This window comes from Pollicipes pollicipes, unplaced genomic scaffold (genome assembly GCF_011947565.3).
Source record: "Pollicipes pollicipes isolate AB1234 unplaced genomic scaffold, Ppol_2.1 Scaffold_4881;HRSCAF=5763_pilon_pilon_pilon, whole genome shotgun sequence".
Lineage (NCBI taxonomy): Eukaryota > Metazoa > Arthropoda > Thecostraca > Pollicipedomorpha > Pollicipedidae > Pollicipes > Pollicipes pollicipes.
The window spans coordinates 3,227,388-3,245,045 of NW_023596576.1; the positions used below are offsets into that span (position 1 = coordinate 3,227,388).

At 49.2% G+C, this 17,658-nt stretch overlaps 1 protein-coding gene across 1 annotated transcript; it reads left to right on the forward strand.

Annotated features, from left to right (window-relative positions):
- The first annotated feature begins 870 nt into the window (after window positions 1–870).
- Window positions 871–2,651, forward strand: LOC119101787 (melanocyte-stimulating hormone receptor-like). Its single transcript, XM_037225213.1, has 3 exons — window positions 871–998; window positions 1,445–2,442; window positions 2,509–2,651. The coding sequence occupies exons 1-3, from the start codon at window positions 871–873 to the stop codon at window positions 2,649–2,651; spliced, it is 1,269 nt and encodes a 422-aa protein (XP_037081108.1).
- Window positions 2,652–17,658: the final 15,007 nt, after the last annotated feature.

A 17,658-nucleotide genomic window follows, 5' to 3' on the forward strand; every position in this document is an offset into this window, starting at 1 on the left:
ATCAACACCGCCGCTCGTTGCTACATAATCAAATACCCAAAAGTCCATACGCACAAATGCATCATCCGTCTTTTACTTAATTTCGCTAGACTAAAGCGTAACCTGTATATCGCCGTGGTTTACAGATGCACGGTAGTGACGCGCTGTCGGCGAATGAATGGAAGAGACAGCGAGAGAGCGAGCGAGAGAGAGAGAGAGAGAGAGAGAGAGAGAGAGAGAGAGAGAGAGAGAGAGAGAGAGAGAGAGAGAGAGAGAGAGAGAGAGAGAGAGAGAGAGAGAGAGAGAGAGAGAGAGAGAGAGAGAGAGAGAGAGAGAGAAGATCAATGCTGTACTGTCAGTCTCCCAGTAAAAAGAGTTCCTTATCCTTTTCCTTCTACCCCAGTGCATTTTTCCGCAGTCAACCTTGACGTTCCGGAAGTATCCGCGCTCTTTTCGTTGGTTTCGAATGAACACGGCTGGACGACGCCGGTGAACAAGCAGCATTGGACGCCTTCTGAGCAGTTCAATACCCCGCGCGTGCTCTTCAACCGAAGCAGCGATGCACTTCAAAACGAAACGGCGGTGACGTGGGCTGATGTGCACTACCTTGCAAAATATGTTTTTAATGCATTTTGTTTCTATTGGAAGACCAACTCTCGGACGCTCGCCAAGTGTTGATATGGGCCCTGACCCGGAAATCCCAGCATGTATCATGCGAGGCGTTAATTGCATGAGATGAACGAGACAGCTGACGCTTTGACCAAGTTTTTTTATACCCGTGGGGGTGGCATTACCGCAAATAATCACCAGAGTTTAGCGCACCTGACAATAGTCAACCGTCATGAACATGGCATATAATGCCTCCAACAAGTCCGTCTGCGCTTAGCTGGGATGAGCACGCTTTCCGAGGGCCACACCGACTCACAAGTGGCTCCAAACACGCCCCCTGTGGCCCGCTGCCAGCAGGTGGGCGCGCGCCAGCTGCCCAAGCTGTCCTCAGAGACGATTTATGAAGTGCCGTAAACACACCGCCCAGCCTGGCGGTGAGCGTGAGGCAACAGCGCAAATGAAGGCTCCCGCGTCGCGTGGTCTGCCGACTCTGCCCACCGCCTGGCGTCGTTAACGGAGAGACGCGTGCTCGGACAGCCACCTGACAAACACCCGCTCGTTACAGACTTCAGCTGGGCACGACGGGGGAGAGCAGAGGTGCTTGTGTGCGACCACGCACGCCAGACTGAGTTCAGCGTCTGACGTGGAGAGAGAGTGAAAAACATTTGGCGTTGGGGCAATTATTTGAAGTTGGCCGACGGCATTGGACGCATTTGATATGACGCATTTGATATGAAATTAGGTTTTCGTGAGCTTCGTTTTCCTTTGTAGTCGGTTCATTGGAACTGTGTCCTGCTATTAGGCCCGGAATGTGTCACATCGCCGTCAGTGACGGTGGCCTCTCGCTTCGTTTCAGTGCCGACGGTTCTTGGGACAGGCCACTGTCCCTGGACGAGCTCCTGCAGACGATGAACAGCAGCTTCAACTACACCGCCCTGCTGCAGCTGAAGCTGGCGGCGCAGCGACGCACCGACGAGGAAGAGCTAAAGCGTATCATCTACTTGGTGTCGGTGCCCGTCATGCTGTTCTTCTGCACTGTAGCTACCATCATTAATCTGACTATCTGCTTGTCGTCTCGCCTGATCCGACGACCGCTCAGTCCCACCATGTGCTTCTCGGTCAGCCTGGCCGGTGCCGACGCTTTCGCCGCCAGCATTCTGGGCCTCGGCCTGTTGGTCAACAGTCTGCTGCCGGTCGGCTTTGGCGTGGAGACGCTGAACGTCTGCTTCTCGCTGGCGTTCGAGGCGCTCCGGCTGGGCGGCGTCATCTCGACGGCAGCGCACCTGCTGGCGCTGGCGCTCAACCACTACGTGGGCATCCTGCGGCCGCTCCACTATGCGAGACTCATCACGCGCGGCCGCGTCCTCACCTGCATCGTGCTGCTTTGGCTGGTGCCCATAGCTTTCTTCTTCCTCTACTTCCTGGCGGCAGGGGGGTTCCGGCCGGCCGGCGAGTGCTCCTTCGTCTTCCTCCACTACAGCACGTTCCGGCGCGTGGTCGCTTCACTCTTCTTCGTGCCGCTCGGCTGCATGTTCTTCACCTACTCGCACATCTTCGTCATCATCCGGCAGCACCAGAAGGGCATCCTGCGCTACCAGAACAGCTCGCAGCTGAAGAGCAGCGTCAAGGCAATCGTGACCACGCTGCTAATCCTGGGCACCTACATCCTGGGCTGGATGCCCGGCCTGCTCACCTATATTCTCATCTGCGCCGACTGCGCCTTCCACGCCAGGGACTTGGGCCTGCAGGCGCAGCTGGGCATGACCATCACCGCTAACACCCTCATCGTCCTCAAGTGTCTGGTGGATCCAGTCATCTACGCGGCGCGCATGCCCGAGATCAAGATGGCGCTGCGTCGGCTGCGCCACCTGGTCTGCTGCCGGCAGGGCTCGCTGGAGGCGCTGCCGCTGGGCCGCACAGCCACGACGCTGCCGTCGCAGCGCGGCGCGCCGCTGCGCTCGCAGAGTTGCACCGCAGCACACAACGCCACGCTCCGGATCAACGGCAACGCGATGATTCCGCTGCGCGCGCTGCGGGGCGCCCCCCAGCCGGCCGAGTGCTAATGGCGGCCGCAGGCGCCGCCGGGGTCTGAGGGCGTCATCAGCCCGCAGGCAGTGGCGAGTGGCGCAGGACGGCAGCCAACTGGTGGCCGAGAGGGGGAACATGGGGTCTGTCGCGCCGCGCCGCCCGGCCCGGCCCGAGCGACGCAGGCGGCAGCCAACTGGTGGCCGAGAGGGGGAACATGGGGTCTGTCGCGCCGCGCCGCCCGGCCCGGCCCGAGCGACGCAGGCGGCAGCCAACTGGTGGCCGAGAGAGGGAACATGGGGTCTGTCGCGCTGCACCGCCCGGCCCGGCCCGAGCGACGGCAATCCACCGAGGTGGGCTCGGGTTGGAGGTGGGGGTTGTCGCGAGGAGTCATAGGTGATCATCATGGCTGTCGAAGCGTGAAGAAAATTGATCAAACCGTTCAGCAGTATTAAAGTAAGACGACCGGCTTGTCGCTGGTATCTGCTATGTCTGCTTGCGATTGTGATTTTCCTCGTGTCAAAACCTGGGGCTTGCTAAGGTTGAGCATTGGGATGGTTTTGTAGGATGCAGGAATATCTGTGTAGCCTCGCATTCAGTGAGAGGTCATCCAGGCTCGGCAGCGTTAGTCTCTCAATTTGAGCAGCAGAGTGGATTGGGTGAATTTCGCGCAAAGCTGAGGCATCTAGAGTCATTTCCCTGGCTCAAACCCCATTTGCTGACCGACGTTGCAAGACTACGTCCATTTACTGACCATTTAGTGAGCAATTTTGCATTACACATACTACGTTCTAACCTCTGTCTGTATGTGTATGATGGACGACTGACCAAAAAGACGTGGCCAGAGCCCAAAGCGTTAGTGCTTGAGGTTACAGAACCTGGCCGCCCTCCCAAGGGATTCCCAGCACTAGAGCTGTTTAGAAGACCCTGAACGTGCCGTGCCGTGCCGTGCCGTGCTGCTGTCACGTGCATGCATGGATATGTGAACAGGGGACCGAGGGATCGCTGACCCAGTCACTCTCGGGGTCGTGACTTATTCGCTAGTGATGAAATGAACCCTACAGCGAATTACTGAAATAATTAGTTTCACAAAGGGTGCTGGACACAGGAGATTACCGCTGTTATGTTCCTGCCACACGACGTGAGTCTCCGTGATCACGACGATTTGCTGTGAGATTCGAATGATCGTGTTGCTACTGGGTGTTGAACCCACGATGCCTGCCATGCTCCGGACACGAGCCGGGGATATTTTCGCATATCTGCCATAGAGGCTCAGGATGGCGACGAGCCGTGGCAGTGGGACGAGAGCTTCATGGACGTTGCTGTAAAATAGTTGTCACTGGATTAGTAGATGCGATTTGATAGACGAGGACATTGAGAGGTAAGATTCTCAAATGAAGTCCTTGGAGTAGAACACTAAATTTCAACTAAGCTGTGCGTCTTGCAGCATTTGGTCCCCGGTATGTTGGGGACTCACAGCGCTTATGTCCAGTACTTTTGACGAGTAAAGCTATGGTGTGCATCGTGGATTGCATGCGGGACTAGAAGATGCGAGACCCCCAGACATATATATATATATATATATATATATATATATATATATATATATATATATATATAATGTCTGCATACATACATACATATGTGTATATGTATGTATATGTGTATATATACATAAACCGCGCACTGCAATTGCAGTGTCTGAAGTTGGATGGCGGGTCTGGGGTCGGATGCTCGCGGAGTGCGGAAATGAGAGTGTCGTTGGTGACCAGATTGATGGCTCTGCCAGACAGCTGGGTCGGTGTCACTTGTCACAGCTCCTTCAATTGATGTTGTACGTCCACTCTTCATGGCACCGGGGTGGCACGCTGTCTGAATCTGAATGTCCCGTCGAAATGACGGTCTCCGCACGTTGCCATGTGTCAAGTCTACCAGGCAAGACGCAGCTGAATGCCCATCCAGAGTCAGCTCTCTCACGTTCAGCGGTTCAGTGGTAGCACTCGTAGACTAGGCTGCGTAGGCGTTGTGAAAGTGTTGGAATCATGGTACGGTGTTTGTATGATAATCATAAAAAACTGAATGTGAACTTGCATGTCATCGACATTGCTGTCTATCTGTACCGATGTGTTAGCAGAAGATGTCCACCTAAGTGGGCATATTCGTCATGGCTATATTTTCCAAGGCATGCAGTGGCACACGCACCAAAAGCGAACGTTTGAGTTACATGGACACTATTGACGTGCTCCTGGCTGTTGTGTTATGTAATAAATCGCTTGACGAGCGCAAACGGCATAGCCTGTTTTAAAAAAAGCCATCTGTCAAGTGGCTAGAGCTCGCTATTGCCGGCTGTATGGTCTTGATAATCACTGTAATGATCAAGAAAATGGTCGTTGTCAATGATCATTAACATTTATTTTGTCATGAGCATTTATTTTGTCATGCGGACGCACAGTTGTGGAGGACCGTACATTCCAAGACAGCACCGAGCCCGCGTCCAAGCGCTCTGGTGCGATTGCGAACGGGAAAAACCACGTTCTTTCCATTTGAAGAACACAACTCACCTTCAATCTGGGATAACACCACATGCAACATACGTGCGACATTCATGTTCACATCGCACCGCTCTCAATATAGCACACAGCCCCGTCTGTTGGCTAACACCGATGGTTCTAGATGCATCGCATGTATGTATTTTATTCAGGTTCCATTATGTATATTTCATCAGCCATTGCCCCATGTGACATAGTGCAAACACGACGCCCATGGATGCTCAGCACGCGCCACCATCATCGAGTTTTCAGATGGGCAATCTAGTCATTGTTTGTAAGGGAAGCACAAGATTCGAGGGGCCGACATAAGCCTCACCAGTCAGCGAGAGGGCAAAAAGGCAGCCCGCGGCGCACTGGCCAATCCCATGTTCCACTGAGGAATGGAATACTGATTGGACAGCACTCACGGCAGCATTCTGATAGGCCACCTGAACGAACGGTCTCCACGCGGACTCGGATTCACACACTCCCATCCAACGGCACTGGTGTTCAATGTTTCACTGGTTCGAGACGTGACTCCCAGCCAGCGCGGAGATCAGCACATCGGAGCTCTCCTGCGGCGGGCTGGCGCCACCTGAGGCGGCCGAGAAATGGCCCTCCGGACACGCGGTGCAGGACTCGTGACGACAAATGCCCAAGGATATCGCCGCGCATTTGCATGCGCGGTCATGCGACCCGAGCCAATTAAAACGGGCATTCCGGCGAACATGAGGGTACATACAGCGGCCCATTTCAGCCAGGTCCTATTCAATGACACATGCTGTGTCACGGAACAGTGCGCTTCATGGGGCAGAGTGCATAACGGACAGGGTTTCGTGCGGCGAGGCGTGTCATGGAAGAGAATGCGTCAAAAACAGGACGTTCACAGATGTGGCGCATCACAGAATTTGCCACGGAACAATGAGGATGGAGACTTTGTTGTCCAACTTCCTTATCAACAAATTTGATCTAACACGACATGCATTCATTGGATCGTTCACGTCCTAAGAATAAGGCCTGCCTTTCATCAAGATTCCGAAAGCCCGCCCAACTCAATAAATGCCCTGCTCCACAGCTCAACTCGAAGACCCTCCCGCCACGTAACAAAATTTTGCAGGAAACAGCCAAGTCAGACCTGCAGACCTTATGACCTTATTATACCTTATTATGGAGTAAGGGACCTTATTATGGAGAATAAACCAATGTCTGACGCAATGGCTGAAATGCTATCAAAATCAAGCGCAAACCAAAGAAGGCTTGGAGCAAACGCCTGCAGACTTAAGGCTGGAAACTAGCAAATACAGACAATCGTGAAAGCAACGACCAAACTGAAAACGTCTAAATTCACCATGCACACCTCAAAACACTTATCCAGTAACATATATGTTGAGATTTCAAAATGAGTACCAATTTCCATCTGAACAGTGAAAGGATTTGGAGGCTAAGGGCAAAATTGGGAAGCAGAAGCTTACGGTACGCAGTTTGACAACCAATGACGGTGTAATTTAGAACGCGGAGTTAAGGTCAAGAACGCGGAGTCAAGGTCGTGCAAGCCAAACGCATGGCCGTAAACCATGATCATTTTAATGCAATGGAATCTTTTTTTGAAGTCATGTAGTCAACTGCAAGCATTTCTTCCCATCTTAAACAATTTTGAGAGCAGGACACAATGTTGAGTTGCATGATGCCTATTTTATCCAGATGTGTCTTATAGGGCTACCTGATATCTTTACTTAACCAGCATATCCTGGATTTTTGAAGGGTGGTCATCTTTGGTTCAAGATCTTATAACGCCTGTTATCGATACAGATCATCATCAAGGGGAGAAGGCAGCCAGACAGGTGATCATCACCTAAAAAATATGAAGAGTCAGAAAAACAATTATGCTACATTGAGGTTACACTTAGGTGGATTACATTTAATAAGGGCAGGCGCACAGCCAGAGCCGTGGTAGGAGAGACACATGGTTTAGAACAGGGTCCCTGGTGGTGGGAGACCCTTATCACGCAAACAGAAATCAAAGAATATGCCCAACTTACTTTTGAGGGGCACGATTCTCTCTTATTTTTCTTAGTTTTACCTTCTGTAAGTGGAACGAAAGCCAGAAGATAACGGACAATGCAGTTCTGCTATGTTTTACGATTCGGAAGCTTTGCCATATTTGTTTCGGGCTACACCTAGATATGAAGGGCCCGTGAATGTAGATCGTGGATGGAAGTCAGGTCATAAACCAGTATTAAGAGACCAGCTCATGTTCATGGGGGAATGTTCCTCGTGTGGTCAAAATCAGTTGGGGAGATAAATTAGAAAGCTATATTTTGAGCATGCATGCTCGCAAGATATAAAAACAAAACCTTGACACCCGGCGTGCAGTACCAGTACGACGCGCGGCGCCGTCTCTGCGGCTTACACCAGGTGGTGGCTAACGGGGTTTACGAAATTGAAAGCATTTATGAAGGAAGAATCTTTGAACGTTTCAGGATGACAAGTTTTGTATGTTTGATGGACGAGAGCGTCGTCAGCTACATTTGATTATGATCCAATGCGTCACGTAGCAACCTGTGTGGAGGAGATGTGCCACGGAACAGAATGTGCTATAGCGTGCAATGTATGACGTGATCAAATCGGTCAAAACACGTTCCACGGGGAAAAGGTGCCGCAAAACAAAACGTGTCATGGCCAATCATGTGCAACCGAGAGACTTTGCTATGAGCCGCACACATCGCGAAGTAGACCGTGCCAAAAGCATATTGTGCTTCGGGTTATAACTCAAGAAGAACGTGTCACGGCACCGACTGCTTCGACGAGCTGACTGTGTGACCGAAACAAACGATTCCTATATATCCTGTGTACCGGCGCATGATGCGTCATGAAACATAAGACATCAAGGAGCAGACCATCTCACCAGAGCAGCCGAGTGGAAGCCGTGGGACGGTGTGATCTCTGGGTCCACTGATCAGATAACCGCTCCAACAGCTGACAGCGGGTGGGTTGATTAAAGCTAAGCAGCTCTTTGCAGCGCAAAAACGCACTATTAGTAATTAGACATTCATGCGCGGCAGATTCTCCAATCTGAGTAGTATAAATACTGTTTACACCTTGCAAGTGCACAAATACATACGCCGTTATTAATGATTATAAGTCAGTGTCATTCTTCGCAGAAAAGTACTCTGGAAAGAATGTTTTTCTTAAACAAAAACACCACCAAAAAACGCACAGCGACGGGGCACAGGTTCAGAGTAATCTGACATGTCCGTTGCATTACAGTTGCCGTGACGGTACCCCTTGTTGACAAAAGACACCAGACCGCACTCGTATTGTCAAACGAAGCAGCCACTCGGCTGTTGCAGTGGATCGATTATGAGCGGACGGCTCCGTGGAATAGTTCCTTCGATTTCGAACTGTCGCACGTATTTTCCACTGAGCTGCCCAGCGCGGCGGCACTCAGTTTCCATTTTGAGGGAGCCTTTGATGGACGCCGCGAGCGAGACGACGCACACAGATGTGCTATTAGTGGCAGCTGGAAAACGACGAGGAGCTCCCAATGCTTGTTAGACGCGTATTGGCGACAGCGTCAGAAAGAAGGCAAGACTACGTAAGCACCGGAGCTGCATCGTCGTGATCATCGGCCAGTAAGGCGGTGTTTTACCTGGGACAAGCGAGATCATCATAGGAATGGTCATTGCCATTAGGCAACATACGGACTCCTGAGATAACTGGAACAGACAGCTCTGTAATCCGCACAAATCGGCAGTTATTTTTGGTCATACCCTTTTGAATGGGATGTTCGCAGGCAGACAGATTCACTGGCTTCAGATTGTACATCAGTCCATCAACAGCAGATCGCGGTGTGAGCTGGCTATCGGTCTGTTGTCACCAACGCCAAGCTAAATTTTGTGAGACCAAGCAGCGGCAGTGCTGGCTTATCTGAGACTAGTAACTCTCCTGCGAACAGGACAACGAAAAGGCGTACGTGATACAATGGAAAAACATTTTTACACCGAATGTGCAAAGCACGTTTACTATGTCGTCTTTTAGACGTGTGACGCAAACACAGTCACCGTGCTGTTCATGTGGGTTGTCTTTATTTTTTCCGATTGTCAACTTCCGAAAAAGTTAGCCACTTCGAAGTTGATTTGAGCCAAGGCCCTAAAACAACATGTTGGGCGGCAAGATAATACCAGAATATACCAGATATTAAATTGGTACCGGTACAGCGATCTCACATGCTGCTTTTTATCCATTATTTTTGCAATATTGCTGTTTAAATAAATTGGCAAACACATAATATCTGGCTAAGAATTATAATGTGTTATAGGAAATATATAGGTTAACATCCTCGATAGCCTAAAACTTTGACTAAATCTGGCAATGTTGCAATTAGTGTTTTGGTGACAACAAAACTGCTCTGGTTTTGCTGTCAGCATGCAGGACAGCACAAGCATTTTCCACGTTCATTGCTCGGCAATCCCGGTGAACATTTTTTAAAGAGTAAACACAATGATATTATCCTGACGTTTATGTAATCATCTTCCCTGAATTGTGTCGTGAAGTAGCCCACAAATAAACAAAACCTCTAATTTTTGGACTCTGCACCGGTGCTACTTTCAAATTTGTCATGGAAGGTCTATCTGTTTGTCAACACAAGTGTATCTTTTTATAGACATTGTAATCAGGACGTTTATGTGAAATTTCATGCCAGTAATACAATTTCAGACATAATAAGGTGAAAGATACCATGAGCTTTCAGTATCAAGCCATGCACTGGTTGTATTCAGGTTGTCACCTACCATGTTTTGATGTGTAAAATACAATCATTGGCATGCAATCAATTATAATGCTTCCTACTTTTTATTACAATGATAAAAATGTTTACATATCATTTTGAATGCTGCAGCAGTGGTAAGTGGTCAAGGATGCCAAATGAGCTGGGGCCTTTAATACACACTCACCTCAACTCACTCCACCCAGCCCCAGCAAACAGAGCAGCAGGGAAATGATGTAACCCACCCCTCAAAAGACATCAGCGCACAGGCTTGTTTCTTCCCAGATTTGACTCACTTTGTTCTCAAATCTGCGAGCCAAATATGGGGGGGGGGGGGCTGGAGCCTCTGACTAAAAAGGAGACTGCACTCCTGCCAAATGTCAGTCAGTGCTAGGCATGTCTTTAAAGTTATGGATATGAATTGTGACCCAGCACACGCATGATGAAGATGCTCTTATGTTTCTAGTACTGGTACAATTACAGACATATGTCTAGTGCATGCCATTTGGGACACAGGCGAAGGTTGGCACAGGTTGTCCTCCACACAGGCAACTCCTTATGCTGTTGGAAAATGACTAGCTGCAACTATTAGTACCGCATGATACATGGATAAATCACTCTGTCCCTAAATCCTATTAAGTTATGTGAAGCCAGTTGGCATTGCATGCCCACTAGAACTGTAATTTCTCTCTCATTTTTATGTTTTGGAAGATGATGTCCTGCCTGCACACTAAAATCTCAAGTCTGTCTCGGCCTACCAGCAGATATGGAAGAGATCACACAAAATGCTTCAGTTCAGCACTTAAAGTTTTGCCTTTAGGTGTGCAACTAACCATGTTTGTCACATCAAACCAACGTTGTAATGCCTCGCTGTGCCAGGATCACCTACATCACAAGTTAACTGCAAATTTGATATATGTTCAAGGAAAATATGTATTATTTATTGGCTCTTGAACGTCAGGGGCATGGGAGGGCGGGAAGTTGAGAAGATTACAGCTTGGGGCTGGTCTTCAACCTCTCTGAAAATTTAATACTGTCCCTATGGACATTGACCGGACATAAATCATCAAAACTATGTTGGAGAATCCATGCTGTCCCTGTTCGTAATGTAAGCCTGCAGCACGACAATTTCTTCTTAGAATAACTTGCAGAAGCCCGCCAGTCGTTTTATACCTGCATTTAAGGCTGCACGGGTGTAACCTCAATACTAGGCATTTTCAACCATAACTGCACCGGCCCAAAATTACAAACAACTTAAGGTTGGGTATGGCTACGACGGTGCACAGAAGGAGCAGGCCAAAAATGGCATATACACTCTTACCTTTTGAGGGAAAGTTTCAGTTCTGACCTCATGCATGTGGTCAAAAGTGATTAATGTATTGCTATCGCCGATTTCATCCCAAATCAGGTTGTATCTGCCTTTCCGGCCCTTCTGCTCGTCAACGCTCCTAATGCCTCTTTTAACACGCACTCAGGTGGGGAGTCAAACTGCCTCAAACTGCAATTTGACTCCCCACCCGAGTGCGTGTTAGGAGAGGCACTAGGAGCGTTGCTGAGCAGATGGGGAGTTAAATTGCAATTTGAGGCAATTTGACTCCCCACCCGAGTGCGTGTTAAGAGAGATACTAGGAGCGTTGCTGAGCAGAAGGCCGGGAAAGGCAGATACGATCTGATTTTGCGTGATAGCGGCGATAGCAATGCATGAATCAAGTTTGCCCCCCCCCTCAGGGTTTTTCCGGAATGGTTTCCGAATGACGCGGCGTAGCTGCACCAAATTTTGCATAGCTGTAGACAGTTGAATGGTGGATCGTTGGTGAAGAACCTACATCTTTGACTTACATAACCTTACTTACAGGTGAATACACCCTGTGGATGTGGTGTCTCTAGCTCTCTTAGTTCCTGAGATATCAGGGGGTCAGATTGACCCCCCGAGCAAAATGTATCCAACCGGCCACCCGGGCGCGTGATAACATTGCATGTAACCGTTGCCGCCTTCCCGGTGGTTAAATACTCAAATGTTTGCCATCCATTCAGCTGACCGCTCGTTTATACGCATCACTGGCTTGAAGTAGCCCGTATCTGGATCACAGTTAGAAACGTTCCGTTATAGTAAGGGTGATAATCATTTTTTACGTTCGTAAAAGTCGCCCTTATTGGATCCAAAATATGGTATGGGGATACGGGCTGGTGTTGGAATATTTGACCATCCACAGCTGTTTCAACCCCTGGTATGGCTGGGAGACATACTGGCAAACCTCTTGAGACATATGTTTGTGGCAGAGAACGGCAGAAGTATTCGAAAACTATCCTTCAAAAAAACACGCATTGCGATACCCTTCAATACGTAAATGCCCTAGGGCAATCCCATGGTGACGTCACCATGGGATTGCCAAGTCTAGTCCCGACTAGGTTCCGACCCCCCCCCCCCCCCCTCTCCTGATTTGAGCTGTGGCGTCGGTTTGAGTTGATAGTACAGTGAAAATTAAGCATGCGAGCAATGATGAATCCCGAACAACTGATTTAGGTTCATATTTTGTATCTTCCTAAACTTTTCGTCTGTTTTGCATCTTGTTCACCTCAATGCGATGCTCGAGATAGACTGCGAACCGTCACGTTGAATATAGGTGCGCATGACTATGACCGATGATAAGCAGCATCGATTGTCAGGGGTTCGCAATCCTTCCTCTCCTATAAAATATATTGTCACATAAACTGCATTCGTTTGTCGGCGACGATCAAAATCTTCAGTACAATAGTTTTAATCACTCATTTTCAGCTGTTAAATGACGATAAGGGAGACTATGCATATCACTGCAGTTATAGCTTTTTGTGTTGGTGTGGCGAGCAATAAGATAAAGATCTACATTTTCGTGACTGTAGATATTTAGTTGCCTAAGACACAAAATAAAGGGGCGTACCACGGGCAAACATTTGGGGAGCGCGGCTTCTAGAGATCTGCCTCAAGGCATGGTGCCAACAATCAGCCATGTTTTGTCACACCATCTGTATAAATGCTAGGTAATGACTTGGTAACCACCACTCAAACTGAAGCCACTATTTGTTGGTTTAAGCATATTGTGGAATATTGCACTCAGCCGCATTTTTACCGCCCCATCTAAGATCCCTTACCCATATTTTATATGAACATTTTACGCGGTTAAAGCTCATTGCATGGAGTTTTTTTGCAATGGTGATGTAAATTCAGTTCATGTCTTGGCACTTAAATGATGTTGGAGTTATTCAAACCGTGTGACTTGCCAATGTGTTGAATCCGGTTCAGCTTAATCCACGCTGCCCAAATTTTCTGATCGGGTCCAGTTCGCCCCGCGGATACATCTGCAATCTGCGGATTGGCTCCATCCGTGAAATGCTGTAGCATAAATTTGGGCGCGGAATTTGCACCGAAAAGCGTCATTTCCAGGTCAACACGGCCATATCCATGACAACTGAAGCTTATCAGAGCAGCCAAGAATGGCGGTTACCGCGTGCTAATCGAATGTGAATCTGCCAGCTTCGAACAACAGGTAGGGTCAAAACCGAAACAGCAACCAGTAGAACCAGCCAAAAAACCCCAAATGGAGGGGTAGTTCCAAACAGAAGTTCCTGGTCCATTGTTTATATGCTCCACTCCACCGCTGCACCAGAGGTGATACCATCGGCCAGGTGCACGTGTGCACGCAAACCGGCACGGAAATCTCGTTTTCCCTTGCGCCTCGGCTTCGGCTGATCCAAACTTAAGAGCCATCCACTTATGCTTCGTCTTTGGCTTTATCATTGCCTTGGCTTCGAGTTCAGCTTCGAAGCCAGAAGCCTGACTTTGTCCCCATGCCTGACGATGTTACCACAACTGACTTGGTTAACTGACCTGTGCAAAGGACATAAGACATCATATAGCTTGAGATGTTTGCCGAGCAAGCCTCTGGCTGCGTGAGCTATCGCCTTAAAGGGAATATTCTATGTTTGAAGATATTGAAGCAGGTGACATATGCTGACATAACCTCATTTTTAATGATTTGCATGCTTTAAAGTAGAAAAGTCCGCATTAACAACCACATGTCTCTATTCAGTAAATACGCTACTTGATACGCAATTGATTGCGTCATCGCGGCCTGCACAGCGGAAATCGTGTTCACGAACGCCAGATATAAACGACTCGGCTATTATATTTTGCTTGGCACCGGTCGCCGCGTGGCTTATGGAATAGCAGGATTTGAATGACCTTATGTGGCGCCACGGATGCCTGGGTGGTCTTGAAATAATCTCCTTGGAATAGTCTGCACATCTTCGCGGGCGTTCAGTTCAGAAAGTTAAGGGTTTAAGTCTTAAGAAGGACAGGACTGTGAGCTGCACCGAACGATCTTGGTTACGAAGGTTTGCGAAAATGGCTATTTCGTTTGAAATCCCCATGCAAATGTAGGACCTTTCTTCAAAAGTATATCAACGCCAATTTTGCCATTTTTGATGTACAGGGCACAGAATATTGTGCTGGCAGGGCACGATCTCTCCCAGCGAACTACCGGAGTACGGCACTGAACGTGACGCGAGGCAGCGAGTGGTTGCGTGGCCAAGGCTCGCGAAGGTACTGAACGTGCAGCACACCGACCGAGAGTTTTATCCTCCAGCGCATCCGGTCTCCTACGCATGCTGGGCGCTATAGGTTGCCTTATTCTGCATGCCTTTGAAATTTTAATATCCTGTATTTCAGCTTGTGTGTCCTGTGTCTTATGCGTGGAATTACGGTGTCATGAAGGAAAATTTAATTTTTTCAAACATCATAGACGCCACTTCATAATACCGAGGTCAACCAATACCCGACTGGGCCTCTCGATCGCTTTTCTTGATAAGAGCATCTTTCTTGCCCTGGTTGCATCTTCATGAGTCAGGGATTCCCTCTCAGGATGGCAAGGCGTCTTTTCAGAATTAGGAGCTATTATTTCTCGCGCGGCTTAACTCAATGGGCAGATTGAGACATTGCCGCAATTTCTGCGGAGTTTTGTCCGTCTAGTTAAACCTTGGGAATATTTTGAGATCCCACTCGCACCCTTTTAGCCATTGGGTTTGTCACCAAAACTTTGGTATGTTTTTTCCTAGGCGTCCTTCTCGCCATTAGGAGACATTTCCAGACCTCAGGGATGCTGTTAGACTCGAATAGGTTATCCTCCGGGAATTTGAGCGCTCTTCTGTTCGTCGTGTCTGTTTCACTCCCGGAACAAGCTTTTATATGTTATGGCTCCTTGTAGGTCATCGGGGCGCCCATCCAGATTTTAGGACACTCTATTCGTTGATGCTTAGGACGGCATCTGTTCTTTTAAAGCGTCTTGGACCTAGTCCCGAAATATCTTTTGGACATCAGTCTCAGCTAGACCCAGTGCCATGACATCTTTTGGGCGTCAGCCTCAGCTAGACCCAGTGCCACACCACCCTTTGGGCGTCAGCCTCAGCTAGACCCAGTGCCATAACATCTTTTGGGCGTCAGCCTCAGCTAGAACCCAGTGCCGGAACATCTTTTGGACGTCAGTCTCAGCTAGACCCAGTGCCATAACATTTTTTGGACGTCAGTCTCAGCTAGACCCAGTGCCATCTTTTGGGCGTCAGCCTCAGCTAGACCCAGTGCCGGAACATCTTTTGGACGTCAGCCTTAACGGCTGTGTTTGAATCCCTGGGCGCCCCAGCCCCACAGCTTGAGGTACCCTCTTCTTGCTTAGGACGTTGATGTCCTTGTCCTCAGGACGCTTTTTGGAGCCTCAGGGATGTCCTTCGAGACATTTTAGTTTCCTTGGTTCCAGCTGTTGAGTACCCTTGTCTAATGATCCGCGTACTTCCTATCTTCAGCACAGACGGCGGGGAGCCGATGGGCTCTCGGAATGGTTGGCTACCTTTCAGTGCAAAGGACTGGGACATCTTTTCATTTTTCAGTACATACTTTCAGACTTTGGGGCATATTAACAACTACATGGCACCATTTTAGTACTCGAGCGCTTCCCCCACCTCTTGTGCCCAAGTTTGGGGCGCCTCTGATCTTCACCCTGCCTTGTTCCCCGCGTGCAGGGCGTACCTCTAGTGCACTATTTACTTTCCCATCACAAGGACTCGTTCCCCAATACCCCCCCCCTCTGCACCTCCCTCTGTGACTGCTTTACTGCCTAAAGTAAGGACCATTTGTTACATAACATTCCAATTAAGATATCAGCTTCATCAAATTAAAACCAAGTGGGTAAATCCGTCGACAACAAAGCGTGTGGTAACTTCGGAACCTGAAAATAGCTACATTAATGTCACGATCCACTAACGAATGTTCTGAACGCCACTTTCTGTCATTGTCTAGGTGACATGTTCCTGCTTTGTGTAAGGCGTGTCCTGGGCCCCCCGTGCCTCACATCTGGCCACGGACAGCGAGCAGCCATGGCAGCGTCGGCTCTGTTCTCCATCTCTGCTGACACTACCCGTGCTTCCCGAGACCCACCACGCATCAGCCACACATGCATGCGTCCGGACTTCTGCGGCACTTTTTAGCAACCAAGTCGCGGTTTCCGGCTCGCTTCCGGCCCGGACAGCCTCCGGCAGGCGGCGGGCGCCGTGATGAGCTTCCGGCTCGCGGACCACCCGCGGCCGCCCGCCAATCACTGTTTTGTGCCGGTGTGCCGGTGGCAGCGTGTCCCCGCCGTCCGGACACGTCGCAATCTGACCCAAATTGCCAACAGATGGCCGGCGCGCCGGGTGCCGCGGCCCGACAGGTTCGGCCCTGGGTCGGGTTGGGTCGCACCTTGGCTGGCGGGGCACGGTCTAGTAAAGGTTCGATCGGCGAACGAGCCACTCGGAATCGTGCCGGTGCCGCTGGTTATGTGCATAATGATCACCGCTGTCTTATTCAGGATGAGGACAACATACTTGAACAAAGCACGCACATGCCAGGGTGAGAATACTGCCGTATGAGAGGCGTTGAGGTTCAGTCCTTTGGTAAATGTGTCGAATTGTGTATATTTGTGGTATTATTTGGTATTATTTGGTATTATATATTTGTGGTATATTGTATAAATGTGGTAAATTTGGTAAATTTGGTCGAACCCAAAAACAAATGTCCCAATTTTTCAAATGGTTTGTTTACCTTTGTGTGCGGCTTTGAAGTGAATAGCCCTCCCAAATCATGACATGTCAGTTAAAAGTAATGCCCCTCTTAAAGGGAGTGCTCCACCGCTGAGTATTCCACCGATGTTCGATGGGTCATGAAACGTTTGTAATGACGTCAGAGGTGCTCCCGAGCTGCCCGTGCGAACCTGTCCCACCAGCACTCACTTGAAACACTTCACTTGCCGAGAATGGCAGTGGCGTCCTTCACGGGTTCGCCAAGGCAAGCATCGTTATGCTCGTGCTTTGACCCTTTTTGAGTGTTCTTGCATACTTATCCCTGAGTTCAGGCGTTTACTTGTGTTCACATGCTCGGTAATGGCGCTTTTCTTAAGTTATTCGATTACGAGTCTCTTTTTCTGCCATAGCTAGTATCTATTTCCAGCCTCGTATTTTACAGTACAAGCCTGATTCGTGTTTGATGCTTGTATTGCCTGCACATCCTTTGAGAGCCAACTGAAATCCGCTAATGTCTGAAAACCGTCCTTACGAACGCCACACACGAACGACCCGACGATAACATGCTTTTTTGCCTTGAACGCTGCATGACCAAGGGAATGACAGTATTACAATGATGCTCTCTGGCGTCATGCATGTCTGAGTGACCCTCAAATAGTCTGCACGCAA